Here is a 20,275-nt window from a genome sequence, read left to right on the forward strand (position 1 = left end):
GCATAATTGTACACCACTGGAGGAGGATCAAAGAGAAGGAAAAGGAGGTCACGCAAAAGAGGCTGGCTGACGAAGCAAAATTGGTACAGACGAAATTAGTGAAGGTTGCCGCCATTACTGCCAGTGCAAAAGCAGACAGAGGAAACGAAGAAGAGGAAAACGCAGGAGGAAGGCCCGTCGGGATAGCAGCGCAGTGGGTTGGAGAGGACCAAGGACAGTGGAACGGGGAGGAACAGCCATGCCAAGGATCGCAGTGGCAGAACAGGCCAGCCCAAGGAAGAGGTGGGTACCGTGGACAAAGGGGAGGATACGGAGGAATGGGAAACAGATGGTATGGTGGGCAAGGACCAAGGGGAGGACAACAGGGGTCGTGTTGGAATTGTGGAAGATGGGGACATTATTCACGAGATTGTAGAATGCGACCATCAGGGTATTTTCAAGGGCAGCAACAACAGCCCATGAACAATGAACAGGGGCGGGGCTGCCCACACCCAGGTAGCCCTTGTGGAGCTCCAATGGGGAGAGGGGGACAACAGGATCAATACTGCTATGACCCCCAAATGCAACAGAGACAGCAAGCCCCACAACAGCAGCAACAGCAGCAGCAGCCACAACAGCAAAACGCACTACAGACCATGGCGAGACAGAACCCAGTAGGGAACATAAACAAGAACCTTTTGCAGCGGCCGCAAACGGTGCCCCTGCACCATTTTGCGGCGTAACGGTTGTGGGTGACAACGTTTTTTCAATGCCAGGTCAGCAAAGATACCAAGACTAGGACAGCCCGCAGGGAGCACTTGCATGTCCAGTCCTATCCACCACACAAAGTGCAAATAAGGAACCACTAGTGGCAGCAGAGATCGGAAACAAGCAGTTTATCTTTATGGTATACTCTGGAGCAGAAAAATCATGCTGCACAGAAGGGCGGTTTCAGCTCTCGGGAAGAAATTTGGAGACGCAGGGGTTCTCTGGGGCTATTTTAAAAGTTCCTTATACAAAAGATCTTGATGTAACAGTGGGGGGAAAAACAGTGCGTGCACCCTTATTGTATTACGAAGACGCGGCAATCAATTTGATGGGACGAGACTTACTCAGTAAGTTAAACATGACCATAGACTTTACTGAAAGAGGAATAGTGTGCTCGACGCCAGGGGTATGCCCCGTACGGTCACTCTTGCTAATAAGCACGATTACAAAGGAAGTTGCAGTAAGAGGAATTCCTATTGACATGGACATGTTCGTCTATGGAAACAGGTATTAGCCCGAGTAGTGCCTGAAATAACACAAAAAGAGTGGAGAATACCATCCGACTTCACATTTCGTCCAATCACACCAACAGATGTAGTACCAGGCACAATTATATCTATAGACATTGAGGCAGTTCAAGTTTCCAACAAACGCATTGTGGTCATAGGCTTGGACACGCAAGGACGCGAGTGGAGAAGTGTGCTATGTATAGAGCCAAACATAATCAGTGCGTTACACACAGCCAAAGATTGTGCTGTGACAATATATTCAGACTCAGCTTATGTCACCACCACAGTTCACTCAGGGCTATCACGTTGGCGAAGGAGAGGGTTCAGAAGAGCAGACGGATCCCCTGTACAACATGCCACATTGCTAAATTAACTAATAGAAGCTTTAGCAGAACCATCGGTAGTAGCGGTGGTTAAATGCCAAGCCCATACCCATAACACAGACGCCGTCTCATTGGGGAACGCGGCAGCCGACGCGGCAGCGAAAGAAGCCTTGTACTTCAATAAGACACCAACATCAGAGTACATTGTAAAAACAACCACAGCAGAACAACCAGCAGAAGCATACAATAACACGCCCATAGCACAATTGATAGAACTCCAGAGAAGGGGCCCACCGGAAGAGCAGGAGTTGTGGGGCAAACGAGGGTGTAAGCAATCAGCCACAGATCTCATTTGGAGGCAGGAAACGACAGGCAAGGTAGTGATGCCCGTAGAATTATTAGAAGTAGCATTCCAACAACTACATTTCCCAGCTCACGTTGCAAAACAACACATTGCCTCAGATATTCAGGAGGATTGGTTTGTTGCTAATCTACACGAATACTTGTTTAAATTTGTGATTGAATGTACTACATGCCAAACTTACAATTCAGGAATGACATTACGAACCCTGCGTGGCACTTTGCCACGCCCTACAGGTCCATTTAGAGAACTACATATTGTTTACGCTGATATGGGAGAAAGATGTAATGGAGCAAGATACTTGATTGTTGTGGTATGCCCTTTTTCACGGTGGGTAGAAGCGGGCCCCTGTCCCCATCCTGATGCAAAATGTGCTGCCAAGTTCCTTGTGCAAGAAGTATTCTCACGGTGGGGAATCTGTGACGTGATCCGTTCAGACAACGGCACGCACTTTGTGAATGACCTCTTCGAAGAAGTAACCTCCCTTCTGGGAATGAAACACAAACTATGTTTGATTTATCATCCAATGGCCAATGGAGTTGTGGAGAGGAACGGGCTGCTCAAAAGCAATTTATCGAAATTATGCAGCATGTTGAAAAAGAATTGGGTATATTGTTTGCCCCTAGCACTGTTCCAACTCAGAAATCAACCAGGCAAGGATCATCATTTAAGCCCGCACGAAATTGTGACGGGAAGGAGAATGCACACACCGCTCTCCCCTGTTAAGAGGGCGTCTGATGCGCACAGGGCTGCCACAGTGCTAGGAGAAGAGTTTAAGGAATACCTAGCGCAGCTAGCGCGCGTGGTACGGAGCGTAGCAAAACAAATTGTTTCACCATTTACTGAAGATGTAGCAACAGACACCTCCATGCCGACAGCAGACAGCCCAAAGGGGCCTTTAATGCCGGGGGATCAAATTCTTGTTAGAAATTTTGTAAGAAGGTGGAATTCACCAAGATTTCATGGTCCATACACAGTGGTGTACAGCACCCCAACTGCAGTTAAAGTTACGGGGTTAAAGTACTGGGTGCACCTCTCAGACGTGAGAAGGGCACACAGTGTTACACCTCCCCAAAATGAAACCAATTGTGTGGATGCCATAACTGGCACAGGTTGACATGATGAAAATTGCAACTTAGACAGGGAAAGTATAGGGGAAAAGCAAAGGTTTTACATATTTTGTCTCTCTCTCTCTTTCTTTCTTTCTTTTCTTCTCATATAAATCATGTTGTTTTTTCTATTTTTTCCTCATTATTTCCATGATGAAATGAAAAGGAATTGTTAAATGCCTAACTGAGTAATGAAATGAAAAAGAATGAAAAATTGCAATCATGTTTCTTTTCATAGGAGTTAACGAATTTGTCTCGCCCACATAGGTTCAACATGAGCCAATGCGACGACATGGCTGAGCAAGCTGAAATGTTAGATAGAAATAGGGATGCCAATAGGGCCAGTAGATTAAATAATTTGGAATGTGTTATAAAATATGCTGCCATACTATTTGCAATAATGATGTTTTATCTTATTTGGTATAATAATGTTTTATATGTGGCAAATTAAATGAACAAAGGGGGGAGCGGAACCGATATGACAAAACCAGGGTCTAAACTAATATGGACTGAAGCAACGGCTATTTTAAAGGACACTTATAACATTGAATTGAATAGTAAAAATATAACGTTGCCCCTTGTACAATTGCACCTAAACAAAACTGCTATTCCATTGTTGAATAATACTGGAGCCAAGGAAATAGAACTTGGATGGAATGTAAATGAGGATTACTATTGGTTAACTAATTCCAGAAATACAAGCATGCGTACACACACCACCAGAAACCACTACTGAATACACACGTCACCATGAACAATATAGATGAAGCATGGTCTAGAATATTCCCGCTGCAATATCAACGAGTTGGTACCCAATTAAAAAACAGAAGGAGGAGAAAAAGGGGGGTGGGAAAAAAAGATACGATATTTATCATAACCTAGGGTTAGATGAAATAGAGGACCCCGAACACCCTGACCAATCAAACAAATGGTATTCAGACATGAGCGCCGGAGCAAAGCAAGCAAGTAATGAAAGTTGTTATGTGTGCTCACTTATTCCTCATGCAACTGGAACCCCAAAAATGTTAATCCCACAGGAAGTACCCTTGTCTGAGGCCCAATGTTTGATTCATCTGATGCTGTGTAGAATAAAAAAGACATTCCAAGCACACACACAGTCACTATGGAAAAATTGGAAAACAAACAAACTTGCACCAGCAGACGACAAGGAGTAATCTGCCTCCAGGAGCCATTTTTCATTATAAAAGGGACAAGATATGCAGATGACAAGTGGCATGATGAAACAATTGAATACAAAGCTGAGGGGCTTCGAGGGCTGCCAGATGAAACATACGAATGGGCAAAAGAAACGTGCATCCCCATCTCGACACAGCATATCACCAAGCTGACATGGGTCACACCCCTGGAGAGACCCATAAAGATTCAAAAGGAAATACCGCACAAACTTTGCTTCCATGGGGAAGGGAAGGTGAACATGGGAACCGTGCGACAGTGCAATAAGACTTTAATAATGCCAGTCATGAAAAAAGGCACTGCTGCATTAATGGACATATACTGGATCTGTGGCAAACAATCTTACCTGCATCTCCCAGTATCCTGGAGGGGCACTTGTGCCCTAGCCACACTTCAACTCAGCACTAATGGTGATACCAGAGAGCCACGTCCAGTTTACAGCAAGGCCTTCAGCTGACACATCGACAGCAGGGCAATCGGCTGAACCATCGACAGCGCCCGATGAGACAATCACAGAGCCCCCAGCATACAAACTATTGTCAGAAGAAACTTTGAAAACCAAGTTGTCACGCAGCAAAAGATCCAATTATATTTCGTCCAAATCGTCAGAACTCCTTGCTAAAATCCCACAACAGTATAAGCTTTTCTCATCTGCAGAAACATTCTTTGCATCGTTCCTAGCACCAGGCGTTCAAGCAAGGGCAAACGCGAAATGGCTGCAAATAACACGCTGGGAGCTCATCCAGCTGGCCAACGACACTGAAGAAGGATTCAACATCATAAAATTAGAGCTCCGTGCACTGCGCCTGATGACGATGCAAAACAGATATGTCTTAGATCTTATCACAGCGATGGACGGTGGTGTTTGCAAAAAAATTGGGGGGGCGTGTTGCATGTTCGTACCAACTTCCGATGCTGATAACGGGACACTGTCACATGTGATAACAGCAGTGCATAATTTAGGAGAAAGAATGAGAACAGACGGCGGAGTAGACAACAACACGTGGTTCGACGATCTGTTCAGCTGGATACCATCATGGGTGAACATCGCAGTAAAGATATTCATTCCCATCATAGTCTTTCTTCTCCTTATATTCTGTGTGTGCCAACTGGGACTAAGATGCTGTGAAAATAATATGCCTAATTCAGCAATGATGATGGTAACCATGGGCCGACAGACAACGGTGGCTACCATGATAGATGCCCAAGTACAAACTGGAGAATACACCACACCACAGTATAGGATGACCGCCATCTATAGACAGTATGGGGACGTAGTCGATAATCTACATTACACTACCATTAGAGAACCAAAAAACTTGCTGTGGTATAACGAGGTTTGGATAGATTTAGATGGGGATGGTGGGATATACTTAATGGTCACCCCAGAAGAATACGCAAGAAGAGGTAACATCTTAAGAAGTGTGTGTAAAGCATGGATGGCAATAAAGGGTACACCAGCTTGGGATGAGGCTGTGGCTGAAGCTGAGCGCTACCGAAGGGAGAACGGAAAGAACGAGATAAAGTAGTTTGTTACTTTAGATGTAACAAAAGGGGGGAATGTATGGGAGCGAGGGGTCCTCAGACCCCCTCGCGTCGTACGCTCCTCAGTACAAGGCTTGGACCACGCACCTCCGGTAGTGGTATTGCCCCTTGCCCTTATGTGAAGTTAACCACGGTTGACTGCTACATAGATGGGACTGCTGAGCAGGACACGGGGCATCCATCTTTTGTGCCCCCTTTCGACTCCATCTTGGGTAAACAGGCCTCACTGCGATAGTACAGCAATGCTCAGCTCCCCTTCCACAACAGCAGCAAAGGACAGAGACACACACACAAGGCACGCAGGCAGCTGGCTGGCTGGCCCCCACCCTTGCACTCCCCCTACGAAGGAAAGCTCTCCGCTTCCATTCTCACGCTGAAGCTGGAGAAAGTTGCAACAATCAAAATGCTACAGTTTTCTTCCTCTGAGATCACTGTTCGCCTGAGAACCGGCATGTGAACCAGGATGAGCTAAGCACTTTCTGCTCGATTCATCCTCATAAACGTGCAAGCCACCCACCCCTATTAGAACAATTTATTGCCATCCTGACCCTGCACCCCCTGTAAGGTATTTCTTTCAAGTGCCAGACCCTCGCCTGTGCTGCGAAACCCACCCAACACACCCACTACTAACCTTAAGCATTCTTATTACTATATATGTTTTTACTTGTACTAATGAGTTTTAAACCTAGAAGAGATGCGAAACATAGCCTGATTCTTTTACATGCATAATAAAGGTCAAGGCCTTCAATTAAAGCCACGAATGACCCAATTGTACTGACAATCATTGTGCGTGACTTATGTATAAATGTGACAAGTATCATAAAATGTTTTAAATAATTTGTTATTTAGTGTGTAACAGATTAGCTTTGATAGTGACCACAGTGACCGGACCCTGACCTGCATGGAGCACAAGATGTTTGACGTCTGTCAGCTACTCAGCCAACCAGGAGGAAGAGATGCTACCCACACCTACAGCACCACACCGTCTGGCCAATCGGGTCCATTTAGCATTTTTTGTTAGTTACTTTAACTAATATAAATACAAGAATGATGTAATGAGATTGGGGAAGAGTTTTTTGGGTTATTTCCTAGCTGGAGAAATAAACCATCCTTTGAACTCTTGCAGCCGGGTCTCAGTGCCTCTTTCCCCGACAACGGGTTTTGTCTGCTATTTTATTTTTTCTCTCACACGTAGCCGGGGAAAGGCACCTACAGTATCCTCCCAATACTAACCGCCGATCATCATCCACCAGCACCAGGAGGCACCCAGCTCCTGGAGTCTCCCCACTAGATGTCTCCAGAGTTAGGCAGGGGACTTCATTACAACAGTACATAAATGTGTGCACCTATTGTTTAAAGATTTAGACACAAAAAGGGTCATTACAAGTTGGTTTGTATACGGTAAAAGTGGTACTAATTTATTACCACCACTATTACTGTTCTGCTGAATTATGGGTTGGCGGTAATACTGTCAATAGTAATTCTGCCAACATTGATACAGTCGGCGGAATACCTGTAGACGGTCTTAGCGCCGACAGCACAAAAGCTGTATTGCCGTTGTATCACAAGTTAGTATATGTAGGTAATACCACAAATTCGGCAGTAATACTGCCAAAAACAGTGCAGTTCCCTCCACCTTTCTGGTGGACGTAAATGCAGAGAGGCGCCACAAATGAAGCCACAGGTGCACCCAATCACTCAAGAGGGCTACTTAAGGCACACGCCTTTCCTAAACACACTTTCAAAACACCATGCAGCCTCTAGCCATTGTGACCTGGGACATGCAGACGCTCATGCTGCACATTGACCTACACAAGCAGGAAAACAAACACAGGGCACAGGACGAAGAGAGGAGGATGAGGAGGTGATGCCATTTGAGAAGAGTGCCCATACCCTGGGTCAGGCCCTCACTGACAACCAGCTGGTCACCCCGGACAGGGACTCCCCGTACAGAGGTGAGCTGCACACCATAATCCAAGAGGAAAGACCAAGAGAGCATGATAAACAACAGGACAGCTGCGCCCTTCGCTGCTGAAGCTAGCTTCTGTTTTGCAATTCCTGGGAACTGACACCTTACAGCACTCTATGGCCGTGCTGCATGGCATTGAACAGCCCACATTTCCAAAGGTGCTTGTACAGGTGATGGGAGCCCTCCTGCGCCATGTATCCCAGTATATCTCCCTACCCACTACCCCGGGACAGGCGAATGTCATGAAGGCACGCTTTTATGCAGTTTCCACATGCCAAATGTCATTGTAGTCCTGGACTGCACCCATGTGGTATTGGTGGCCCTGCGGAAAAATGAACAGGTTTACCACAACACAAAGCATTTTCACTCCCTCAATGTCCAGGTCACCTGAGATCCTGACCTCTACATCACACGCTGCTGAGCACGCTTCTCTGGTTCCACCCACGATGCCATGGTCCTGCGCAACAGTATACCGCCTGCATACATGGAGAGGCTCAGAGGCCAACAAACGTGGATAGTGGGGGAGTTAAATTGCCATCACACAATTCCATTGTGCACACTACATTGTCATTGTAGTCCTGGACTGCACCCATGTGGTATTGGTGGCCCTGCAGAAAAATGAACAGGTTTACCACAACACAAAGCATTTTCACTCCCTCAATGTCCAGGTCACCTGAGATCCTGACCTCTACATCACACGCTGCTGAGCACGCTTCTCTGGTTCCACCCACGATGCCATGGTCCTGCGCAACAGTATACCGCCTGCATACATGGAGAGGCTCAGAGGCCAACAAACGTGGATAGTGGGGGAGTTAAATTGCCATCACACAATTCCATTGTGCACACTACAGTACAGCAATTAGAAGTGGGACGGGGTGCATAGTCGCAACAGAAAAATGCATACACTATCGAGGCCCTGTACATGCAGGACCTGCTCTCTCACCGCAAACCATAGCACTAGGACATGATTGACAATGCTGTAGCACATTGCAAATAAAATTTAATTTTCTTTTTTTAAAAAAAGCACATTGCCCCCAGAAGACTTGAAACACACACATGACTACAGGTACCACAATGCAACATCATACATCCATACTCATTGAACCACAAAGTGAAACACAGCACCAAGTACAGTAACACAGGCAGTAGTGATGCCATGTCCTCCGTTAGAGGATGCTATCACGGTATGGGAATAGACAACAGGAATCTGCTGAGGTACAACTAAACAACCATCAGGACACATGCATGAGAGGAATGCACAGGCCCCAAGGATGCACCATGGCACCCTACCTTGACAATCACAGGCCCTGGAAGCGTTAACTGCTGGCTGTGAGCTTGGTGCATGGTGTAACAGGACAATGCGAATATTGAATGATCCCACATGCAAGTACTGTGGATAGAAGACATATTGTGCGACGACGCTCAGAATGTCCATCAACAGCAGTAGTAAAATGGCAGCACCTCCATGATGCTCTGTGATTGATGCCTCTGACCTTTGTCCTTGCACGTGACTGGATACCCCCAGCTACCATGGCTCATGACACCAGTGCAGGATCCACAGACTCCACAGGAGGTGGTCTACAATGAGGTCCACGTACAGACCAGTCTCTGCATTGAGCTGACCTTGGTCCTCCCGAAGGCTTGTTTCATCTGCCTGGACTGGACTGGAGGGGCATTGATGTTTATGCCAGAAATGGTTGGGGAAGTTGACCATCCCCCCACCGACACCCTCATTTTGTTAAAAAAAGAAAACAAAATCGGTATTTTATGGGCTTGTTTTTACATTTTTCATTAAAATCCCAGGTATTCACTCGAAATTAGGCTGCCATTTGCTAGTCTGACTCTGGAAACTATCTAATTTCCCCCGACCCGATTTGCATCCATTGCTATGTTGCAGCCCCAAACTCCCTGCTCATCCTTCATAGATCTTCTGCAGCTTTGGAGGAAGTAGTGCCTTTCGCAAAGTGCAATTCCCTCTGACCAAGAAAGTGAATGATCACTTTGATTTCCATAGGGCCATTAAGACAGGACACTTCATTCTGTATTCTAGCCCGCTCTCTCTAGGATGCATCGACTGGCTTGGTGGTGTATGCTGCACCATATGTCCACATACATACATTACATAACAAATAAATGACTAGGAACGAAGGACGGCGATAGAATAGGATCAATTCCTAAACTGTACCTGTGCCGAGCGCCCCTTAACCTTTTTCTTTACTGGTGCACTGATCTTTTCCTCTGAGTCCTAATCCAAGGACTCATCTGCGACATGACTCTGTTGTGCACCACCAAGCGATTCAAGGCCTCTCAGGTTTAAGGTGTTCCAAAGATATCCTGGTCCTGTGCAAGTAAGATGGAAAAGGTACTTTTTTTTTAACCTTTGTGTACTTTTCTAAAGTTGGAAATCAGGAATGAACTAGAGGGCGCACTTGTGTTTGAAATTCAGTGTGATTTTCTCACACAAACTGTGTTCCCTTTTGTGTGAAAGGAAACTGATGCCCCTATATTTGGTCACGGTATCTTTCTGCACTGAAATGCAGAGCAACAGCTGGTAAGGACGTTTTGGTAGAAAGTCCTGAGTCCCTTATCTCCGATATGAGACTCCATTCGATTTTGTAGCCCTAAATGGTTAACAGACCACACACACACACACCCAGCCACACCCAATGAACAAGAATACAAATCTCATAGCAGGCCCATTTTAGGGCATTAGCCTTGTTTAGTAGCCATTCGTGGTAGACGTGAATGTGCACACTAAATAATGCAAAAATGGTAAAAATGTATTTGCTGCCACCAGCTTGTCTTTAGGCTCATATAAAAGAAACCAAAATCCCAAGTGTAAAAAGCAAGGGTGATACAAAAGTATCCCTGCTGCATTGCATTTTAAAATGCTGTCTGCACTGTTGAAAAGTCAAGAAATGCAAAAAGGGGAAACAGTTTATCGGCACTGATGGGCTGAAGGACTGATTAGTTTCCCCGTGACAAATGAGCAAAAGGCAAGGGAAGTGAAGCTGAAGGCTTTAGTTCGCTTCAAAAAGTCAGAACAGTTTAAAAAACAAAGTAAAACAATTGGGGCCCATAGAAACTACAGAGGCAAAGTTGCAAAAAGAGAACTATTTCCCAACACTGACCTAACAACCCTCAGGTTTCAATAGGAAATGATGGTGGTCTTGTACCGGTAACAAATGCCCTGGACCGCTCACTCATGCACACACCATCCATCTCTCTCTCTCTCTCTCTCTCCTTTCCCTGATCCCTACCCTGCACGACCCTCATTAAGAAGGTTTTCTCTTTTAGCAACATTCCCTCCATATTCTATGGACCCCCAAACTTTTTGCTTTTGTTTTTACACCTTGCCCTGACTGGACAGTGAAGTATAGCGTTCAGCCTCACTTCACTGGCCTTTTGCTCACTTATGGGGAAACTGACTAGTCCTTCAGGCTGTCAGTATTGGGAAACTATGTAGTGCCTATGTATGCCTGTAGTTATTTCATGAGCTGGTTTCCTATTTTTGTGTTTGAGACGACAACATCACTATCTTGAATGATAATGTGGGTAGAATAATATCGGTTGTAGCTTGACTTGCGTCAATTTGGAGGAAAGCTGGGGGGATTCAAGTCTAAGAGTCCGTGTGAGGTTATGATAATAGCTTTCCCTCAAATGGAGCAGTTAGGGAGTGCATCCATGTTCATTAGTCAAAGGAGGGAGTTCAACGTGATTTAGGGAAAAAGTTCTGGATGAATGCCAGCATAGTTGCTTTGTGAAAGATTATTCTGTGGATTTGAATTTGAGGTACTTCAAGGAGGGAGAATGGAGGGAGGGGATCCCGGAGTAGTGGTGGTAGGAGTATCAGGGTGTCATGGCAAGGGTCACTGAGGTGTGCATTACTCCAGTAGGGTGTGGAGGTGTGCAAGCTTAATATAGCATGGCAACATTGGTGTATTACTCCAAGTAGGGAGTGGAGGTGTGTCGGTATGTGGAGATGGGTCAATATATCTTGGCACACTCCATGGTGGCGTGTATTACTTCAAGTAGGGAGTGGAGGAGTGGCAGTGGTTAAAAGCATGTTCTGCTTGATGGTCGTTGATTACTCCAAGGAGGGAGTACAGTAGGGCGAGTCAGTATTTTATGGCACAGGCTATTGTGGTGGTTAACTACTCCAAGGTGGGAGTTGGGGATTGCCAGTGGTTAAAAGGCATTTTCTGCTTGCTGGTCGGTGATTACTCCAAGGAGGGAGATGAGGATCGCTGGTCATTGATTACTCCAAGGAGGTACCAAACGTGTGGTCTCTTCAGGAGAGTCAACCTGTGTGGCGTGCAGGGGAAAGGCAGCCTGGTAAGCGATGGCCACTCAGAAGAGCGCTAGTCGTTTTCTTAAAAATAAAACAAGTTTTATAAAAGGGAACTATAATCCAGAACAGTGCAAGATTCAGAGAAAAAGTCCAATCTTGAACTGTGCAAAAGCCTAAGGAAAAAGTCTAAATCTAGCACTGTGCTGAGCCAGAGAAGCAGTATAATGTACAAAGATATTAACAGGAGGAAAACCAAGAGAATGGAGGGGGAGCAGAGAATTTACAAGGGATCATTTTAGCAACTAGCAAAGGCTGTCAGGTAACAACGAGGACTATAGAACACCATATTCGGAGGCCACAGACATTAGAATTCGTAGTACTAACCAATGTATTTAATTTTTAGGTCTGTCCCAGTCTTCAGTGTGGCTCCAGGAACGCGATGGTGGCAAGCAGAGCGCTGGTCTTTATTTTATCTACTTCCCATTTCCCTCAGGGGTTGCCAACTCTGCAATTAGTAAATCAAAGAATGCAGAGAAAGCGAGTCCAAGGGGTCTGGAGGATTCATCTACTCTGTCAGGACACGGGGAGTTTTGCGGACGGAGCCACAAAGCACAGGCTAATAAGCCTTGGCGGTGTGGTGTGTTGGGACCCTGGACCGTGGTGAACTAGATTCCAGAGGCTGGTTCTTTCCAGCACTTGGTTGGGGCTGGGAATGACATTGGACTGCATTTCCCATGAGGACTTGCGCACAGTTCTGGCCCCTTATAAAACTCCTCCCTGGCCCGTGCTGCTTGCTGGCGATTATTTCTACAACAGGAATGGGTCGGGGGAGATCGAGGAGGAGTGTTTGTTGGAGAGAAGGAGGTTGGCGCATGGCAGAAGGCGAGGGAATGAGGCAAGCCGCTTGAGAACAGCATTCTTTCCTTGCTGCCGTCTCCCGGTGATGCTGCTGCCAATGTCCGCCTCGTCTCAGCCTGGTGTGGTGCTGTCCAGACCCCCCCCCCCCATTCCCCGGGCCTCAGTTGAGTGCCCTATGGTGTTATGCAATATTGTTTCTGAGAGAAGTGTGAACCGATAGAGAATGACCATTGGGATGTGTGTTTTTGCTACGCTTCCGCTTGTTCGTCACCGTTTGTCCGCTAAACACCATGCTTCATAAACTGCTTTTCTGTGCCTATTGAGAGGTGAACTATGTGCCTTTTTAGGAGTGCAGGAACCTGGGGAAATACGAAAACTCCACAGGCACACATGTTCTGGAGTGCTTTATATTCTGCCAAGCTTGTTATTACTTCTTGTGCTGGTACATTTCACGCTGAGTGTCATGTCATTGTTTTGGCTTAAGGAGGGGGCGCTGAGTCCTTGTGACTACGTGTAGGTGTCCATGTTTGTTGCTTGCAATATAAATATCAGTGTGAGAGGATAGTAAGGATAGTAATAAGGGTATACTCTGTTACTAAGAAAGGGTGTGTAAGCTAGGTCAGAAGGAATTCAGGAGCAAGTAATCCCCAATTAAGAAGGGCATTGCTATTGATAGGCCTAAAGTAAAAGGCTGGCTGGTCTCAAGTGTAGTGCGTTATGTATGTTGCTACCCTCAAACCCCCAATACTAATCCATTACCAGTACCCTAACTCTCTATCCTGTTTTCCTTACCACCCCTTCCCTATCCACAATTTCTCCCTAACCCTCTTCCCCCCCATTGGCTGCGTCAAGGTTAACTGTTACCAGGAATCAGGAGCCAGTGCCAACTAGGGTGGGAGGGGTCAATTACCATTTGTCTTCCGTGGTGAGGAAGGAGTTGTAGATACTCCAAAGGGTGTGACAACTCCTGCAGGAATGAGGAGCTGGAACAAACAAAATGAAAGGCCCACATTATTAGACTTGCCTGGGTAGTGATTGATTCTGAGTCAGACTTAACCTTGAGTTCCTTGGGGAGGATGGTGTTGGGAATGATGGAAGAGATGAAGGCGGCCTCGCTTAGTGCTGAGATGAAGGAGTGAAGTCTTAAGGTGCACAAAACTACAGAGGCAGCTGGGCCATCCTTCTCGAGTAGGGATACCGAGCTTGAACCTCCAGTTTTGTATCTGGAACCAGATATTGGGCTTCAGGAAAGGGACAAGTGTAAGGGATACATGGTATCACAAGTATGACACTGACACAAGAGCTACACGTTTCAAAACGTTTATTAAATTCTTGGGGTTTGGAAAAACTCCTTTGCCCTATAGCTATGATGGAGTAGTCGCTACCATCAAATAATAAAGAAAACAGTCCTAGTCAGTCTATGTCAAATCAGAATGCCTACACTAAAATAAAAATGATGGCTGCCCTGTCACTTATACAAAAAGTGTGTAAAGGGGAATGTGTATGCAAAGGAAAGTCAGTGTTATAACAAAGGATCAAGATGGCCGAGTCAGATCTCCTCCCCACATTGGATAGCACAGAGTAAGCCAACCCCCATAGACAAGATGACACACTCAGGCTCAGGTTATCAAAAAAAGGCTTTTCAAAACGTGGGTTGAGGCCTGGTTGGGCTTTCAACTTTAAAGTCACTTATTTTTAATTCACTAAATGTTCTTTCACAGTTCAACAAAAGTTCACATAGGTCTCCCTCAGTCAGGCTCGGACCTCTCAACAAAAAGTACCTGGTTCAACGTAGATCTCCCTCAGCCGGGCTCAGACCTCGCAATCACAGCACTTGCAGGGGTTCCCTTCTGCAAGCTTTATTCACCTTTGTTAGGGGTTTCCTTACCTTAATGTATTTCATAATCTAGGTCTCCCTTCGTCAGGCTTGGACCTTTCACTGATGTCAAAGATTTTCGAGCATGCAAGGCTTTTTCCACAGACCTGCGCAAGACCACTTCGACTTTCTCTTCAGTTCTCCCTTATGGTATTTGCCCCAGTGTCTCTTGGTCTTGGTAGTTCCACAGCACAATCAGAACATTTCAAAGAAATCTTTCTCTTAAAGCAATCACCTTTTAACTTTCCATTTCGTCTGGGTTAATCTTGACCCTTGCGCTTTTCAGAGTTTGTTCACTTTGTCGATTTATAACTAAACAGCAAACATTTATCGAGTGGGCTATTTCCTTTCGACGGACCACTCCGCTACTCTGTATCACTTGCTTCACAGTTATCAGTGACTTTAAAGTTCACTACAGGTTTGCTCTCTTTTGCATCTCATCAGCACGTGCGCAGCCTTCAATTGGGAGATACACTGTTGCGGCTTCAATCTTTCCTTGACACAAACCGCCCTTTCATGTCTTTCGCCAACTCACAGGTTATGTGCATTCCTTTCTTTTCTCTGCGGCTTTGATACACAAGTCACGGTTGATACGGCAGACTTGGCCTCGCCTCCCCAAATCTGCCGTTCGCCCGGTAGGGTCGCTGGCATCCTTGAAACACAAGGCAGGCTTCTTCTTGTCCGGGATTTGGCTTTCTCCGTGTATCCTTCATGGTTTCCCGGAGGCAACAACCTCATGCAGGGATCTTCAGTGTTTCCCTACCACTCGGGCTGGTCCCTCGATCGGTCGTCGGGCTCCAATGGTTTTGCCTATGCCAGGAAGATCGGCTCCTTCTCGTGTCTCACCTTGCTCAGTGTGTGTCTCCATGTTCCACCTTTTATCCTTGTGGGGGGAGCATATGGGTATCAGATGTATGTGATTAAAGTCAAGTGCCTGACCCTATTGGACATGTCCAATGGGATATGCAAGTGTTAGCCTCTTTACTCTCAATCTTCCTCTTCGTCTGCCCAATGTTTGTGTAGAAAGGCAGGGGCACGGGGGGTTGGAACGTTGGAGAATCCTATGAAATAAGATGGGGTACGGGCACGGGAAAGGGGGGAGGAGAGGAATACCACGTCTCACCGTTGGTTGTCTCACCCCCACTCCCTGATGATCCCTCACCCAGGTGATCCTCCCGCACAGGTATTCCCCCAGGGTCTGGAGCCAAAGGCGATGGCCATGCCCTGGCCACCTGAGAGAGAGATCCCCGGAGACTAGCAAGTTAGACACCCTTTGGCTTCTCACACACGGTAGTGGAAAAGGTTCCCTAATTAAGAACATACTGGAAAGTGCCTGGACTACTTGCCATCTATTGGGGCTTGCACAGATAACCAGGTAAATTACTTGCCCAGAAAAGGAAAAACAGAAAATCACGATACCTTTTGAGCACATCACCATGAGAGATTTAAGATTTTGTGGGGCACAACACAGAGATGCACCCTTAATGAGGTCTTGGATGAGGAAATACAAGGGAAAAGGTTGGTGAACCAGTTCAGGACAAGCAACAACATAACAAAAATAACTAAATATCAGTGGATCAATACTTTCAACCTAACATTTAACCATGTACCTTTATTAAGAACGTACAATTTAAAGATGATGCTGGTCTTTCATCTCAAGTGGCACGTGTTAGGGAGAATTCTCAGAAATGTGCTAATTCCCTCTACCTTAGAGACCCCCAGCAACTTTGCTGGATTTTGAGGACTTGATTTTTGTAACCTGGAGAGAGCGTGAGACCCTTTTTCCCCCTCGCTCATGTATTTTAATGTGATTGTGTATACTGTGTTTCTTCTGGTTGTGGAGTCCGGCAAACTCCATAGGCATCATCTTTTTACATTGCGTCACACAGCACCTTCAGTGCAGTGACACAGGGAAGTCTTCCAGATATCCCTGAGGTGTAAATACCTTCTCTGGGATAAACTACTGTTTCCCAGAGCACTAAAGAGAAATTGATATTTTTGTCTAGCTTCTCATGTAAAATTATTATGTTACCCTTTCCTCACTGAATGGCTGGTGGCAGCTGTTTACGTTTTACTACCATTTTGGGATTTTACTGCGGGCTGCGTTTGCAGCAACGGTAAAGCACCCATGGGTGCCATTTTTGTCAAAATGCCCCGGTCTTCTTTTTTCGCCATTTCTTTGTGGAAAGGTCCTTCTTGAGATTTACTCTGCGCGCCAAACCAGGTTTGGTCCTTTTGTTAATTTTGCCTTTTTGGGGATTCACAAGTGAAGGCTGCCTCTGGCTCCAGGGTGTCTGGCCGGGGCGGGAAGCAAGGGAGGTGCCCGAAACTCCCTGTGCTTATTGTCCTAAGAGACAGGAATGCACTCTTAGGTGATTGGCCGGCTGGCAGTCCAGCAAGGACATCTGCCCTGCTGGGCGACTGACAGCTAGGCTGGAATGAATGGGAGCAAGCTGCATAAAAGGCAAGGATTTTGGCTTGGAAGGCAGAGTCGACCACTGGACGAAGGAATCCGAAGTAGTACTTGGAGAGGATGCCTACTGAAACTCCTGGACCGTTGGCTTGCCCGGCAAAGCCCTGCTGCTGTGCTGAAACTCCAAATTCATATCGACAGAGAAGCCCCTGCAAGGACAACTTCTCCCCTTGATTGGTGGGACCAATCGACTCCAAAGTAAGCCACCTGGACATCCTCTCAGAGCTGGTTGAAATTCCACTGCAGTCGCTGCTGGAACCGAATAGCCAGGTAGAGGAACACCAGATTGTGTGCGTTGCTTTTAAGCTGGCCAAGAGCTCCAGGAAGCTCCTTCTGACTCCCATGAAGCAGGAATGATCGAGCCTGAGCCACCTCAACTGAGTGCTGGACCCCAGAAGCAAGGAAAGCCCATCTCGACAGCCAGGAACCGCAGTGTTGCTATTTGCGGTAGACGCGAGGAGCTGAAACACCGAACAGCTACTTCTTTGAAGTTTGCCGGTTGCGAGAGGTGACCATCTCATTGCAGTGCAGGATTCCCCAGAAGTCCTCCCTCTTGTCCCCACGACTGAGGCCCAGGAACAGCGAGATCTGCAGAGCTGCACAGGAACAGAAGTAATCTGCTGCACTTTTTCTTCAACCTAAAGGTACTGTACAGTCTAAGAGAACTTCCCTCTTGTTGTGTAGCCACTTGTCTTCGTTGGAGACTTGCTTGGTTGCATGTGCAGAGTTGCTTGCAGCTTCTTTACCTCACAAGCCTAATCAGCGTGTGGCCCTACTTTTTTTGCTTCTATTCTACAAAGGCGTTTTAAATATTGGAAAAGACTTTCTATTTACCTGCAAGAAGAGCTTCAGTTCACCTTGTCTTTTGCTAACTTAACATTGGCTGGCCTGACTCCCTGAATGACTCTTCTCTCTTCTGCTTATGTGTTTTGCCTGGGGGTTGTTTTGAAAGTACTTGCCTACTTAAGAATAACTGTGTGCATACTTGTTTTATTCTGAACTCTTCTCTTTAACACTACTCCCAAGAATATTCTAAATGCAACAGTAATATATTAATGCCAACAGCACCCTAGCTATTGAAGTCACCTGAGGGTGTATGTAGTGCCTGTGTGTCATCCGCAATGAGTATTTTCTGATTTAGATAAGTGGAGTGTATTTGTGTGTCGTTTTATATTGCTCCCTTCTGAAGAAGGCTTACAATAACGGACTGGTAAATAAATTAATGATTGTTTACTCAAGAAACCTTGTGTGTAAGAGTTTGTTTGAATACCCGTCACTGTGAATCTCTGTGCAACTCCCCTACAGCTCACATTGACCCCTCTTGATATAAGCCTGGCTGCTCAACACTCTTCCAACCTGTGCAGTACAGACCTATTCCAAAGGTTGGGTTCCTATTACCAGGAGGTTAGGGTTGCTGTAGTGCACCCAAAGGGTACTGCATACAATCTTGCCTAACAGCACCGTTCAAAGGAAAGTAAAACAGGGCGAGCAATGGCAAAGAACCAAGATTTGAAAAAACACTCAATTGTGGCACCTACCATGAAAGGGCGCCAAGCAGCCGAGGCATCCCATCCTGGTGCAGCCCCAGTACATGTGGCAGAACGGATGCGAGCAAATCATGCCTGAAAATACAAAAATAAGAACAGATTTTAGTAAACAACCACTTTTTAAAACAAACAATTGTCTAAGGGGAGGACTGATGGCCCTCTCTTGTATGTTTCAACAGGGGTTACACTTCCTAGATTGTCTCCAGGTTTGCCTTTTTTCACAGTGATATTACAAATGTCAATTGGAGTTCTATTACTGACTTTGTCTGCATTGCTCCTGGAATAGAATATAAACATGACAAGCCACTCACTGAGAAGTTACATATGCATACAAAGATCAAGAGAGTTTTTTCAATGAGCACACAATCATACACATGACTAGCGCTAGCAGTAATTGAAGTGGTTTCTTACATTGCTGTGGTACGGCGTGTGGGCTCGGGTCCCGTTCAGCTCTCCTGTCAGGCATTGGCTGGAAACAGCATGTGCAGATCACATGACTTCCCCGGGAAGGACACGTGTATTCCTGGGACGCTGGAATGAAAGTAAGATACATCAGACTCTGTTCAGCTCCACCAATCCTCTAGATTTTCACTCCTCTATCTCCTCCAATGCCCTCCAGATATATTATCTGCCTGCAAACAGAAGCCAAACTGTATGCACACAAAATACTGCGAAATTAAAAAACTGACCAATTCCAGATCCTTCATCGTGTTTTTATGTCAAACAATAACTATTGAAAGCTCCTCGCACCAACGATTCAGATTTTCATTTAGTAGGTCTAAAGGCAGTTTAATACCAGCTCCAAAAATACAGACATTACATTATGCGTACAATGCTACTGAACACACCTACACATTGAAGACCTAAAACAGTTCTCTGGGAAATAGTAAGGCATTTCAAAGATTGATCGAGCTGTTTTTACATCACAAAGTAAGGACTACTAAAGATGTTTATTCCATCTATGGAAGTGTTAGCTAGCAATGAGTCTAAAAGCAAGCCTGGTTGATTCTATTGAAATTTCTGAATTTGACTATATGAACTTTCTTTTTAACTATTTGTAAGTGTGCGTTCAGTTTTGAAGTTTCTGTACACATACGTTGATCAGTGATTCCGCTTTTTATACAGTTTTATGAAGTTGTACTTGAATATTTTTTATTTGCTGAAATTATGGAATGGAATAATAAAGTTACTCACCGTAGTGACTACCATACTCCTAGTCCATAGTCCCCTTTCCTCCATAATTTTGAGACATTCCGTCCTGTGGGACGGAACCGGAGCACTTTTAGTAAAAAAAAAGCATCAAATTGAAAAATGTGTCGTCCTCTTTTTATGCGGGGTACCGCTCCCAGCTGTAACCTTGCCGTCCTTAGCTCTGCCCCTTGCTTCGCCCTTCTATCGCCAGGTCTGAGACCATTTAAGCAATAATAGAGGATACTTATTAGAGGGGACAGCGGGAGGGCGTATGGAGGAAAG

The 20,275-nt window shown here is 45.7% G+C and overlaps 1 protein-coding gene across 8 annotated transcripts in view; it reads right to left on the reverse strand.

Annotated features, from left to right (window-relative positions):
* CHFR (checkpoint with forkhead and ring finger domains) overlaps positions 1–20,275 on the reverse strand; it is an 893,929-nt gene that overhangs the window by 357,906 nt on the left and 515,748 nt on the right. For all 8 annotated transcript variants that reach the window (XM_069620002.1, XM_069620000.1, XM_069619998.1 and 5 more), the window contains 2 exons: positions 19,214–19,333; positions 18,794–18,877 (listed from right to left, as the gene is read on the reverse strand). In XM_069620002.1, the coding sequence (XP_069476103.1) occupies positions 18,794–18,877; positions 19,214–19,333 (204 nt within the window). The remainder of the gene's footprint in view (positions 1–18,793; positions 18,878–19,213; positions 19,334–20,275) is intronic.

Source organism: Ambystoma mexicanum, chromosome 10 (genome assembly GCF_040938575.1).
Source record: "Ambystoma mexicanum isolate Mex_15411 chromosome 10, UKY_AmexF1_1, whole genome shotgun sequence".
NCBI classification, from domain to species: domain Eukaryota; kingdom Metazoa; phylum Chordata; class Amphibia; order Caudata; family Ambystomatidae; genus Ambystoma; species Ambystoma mexicanum.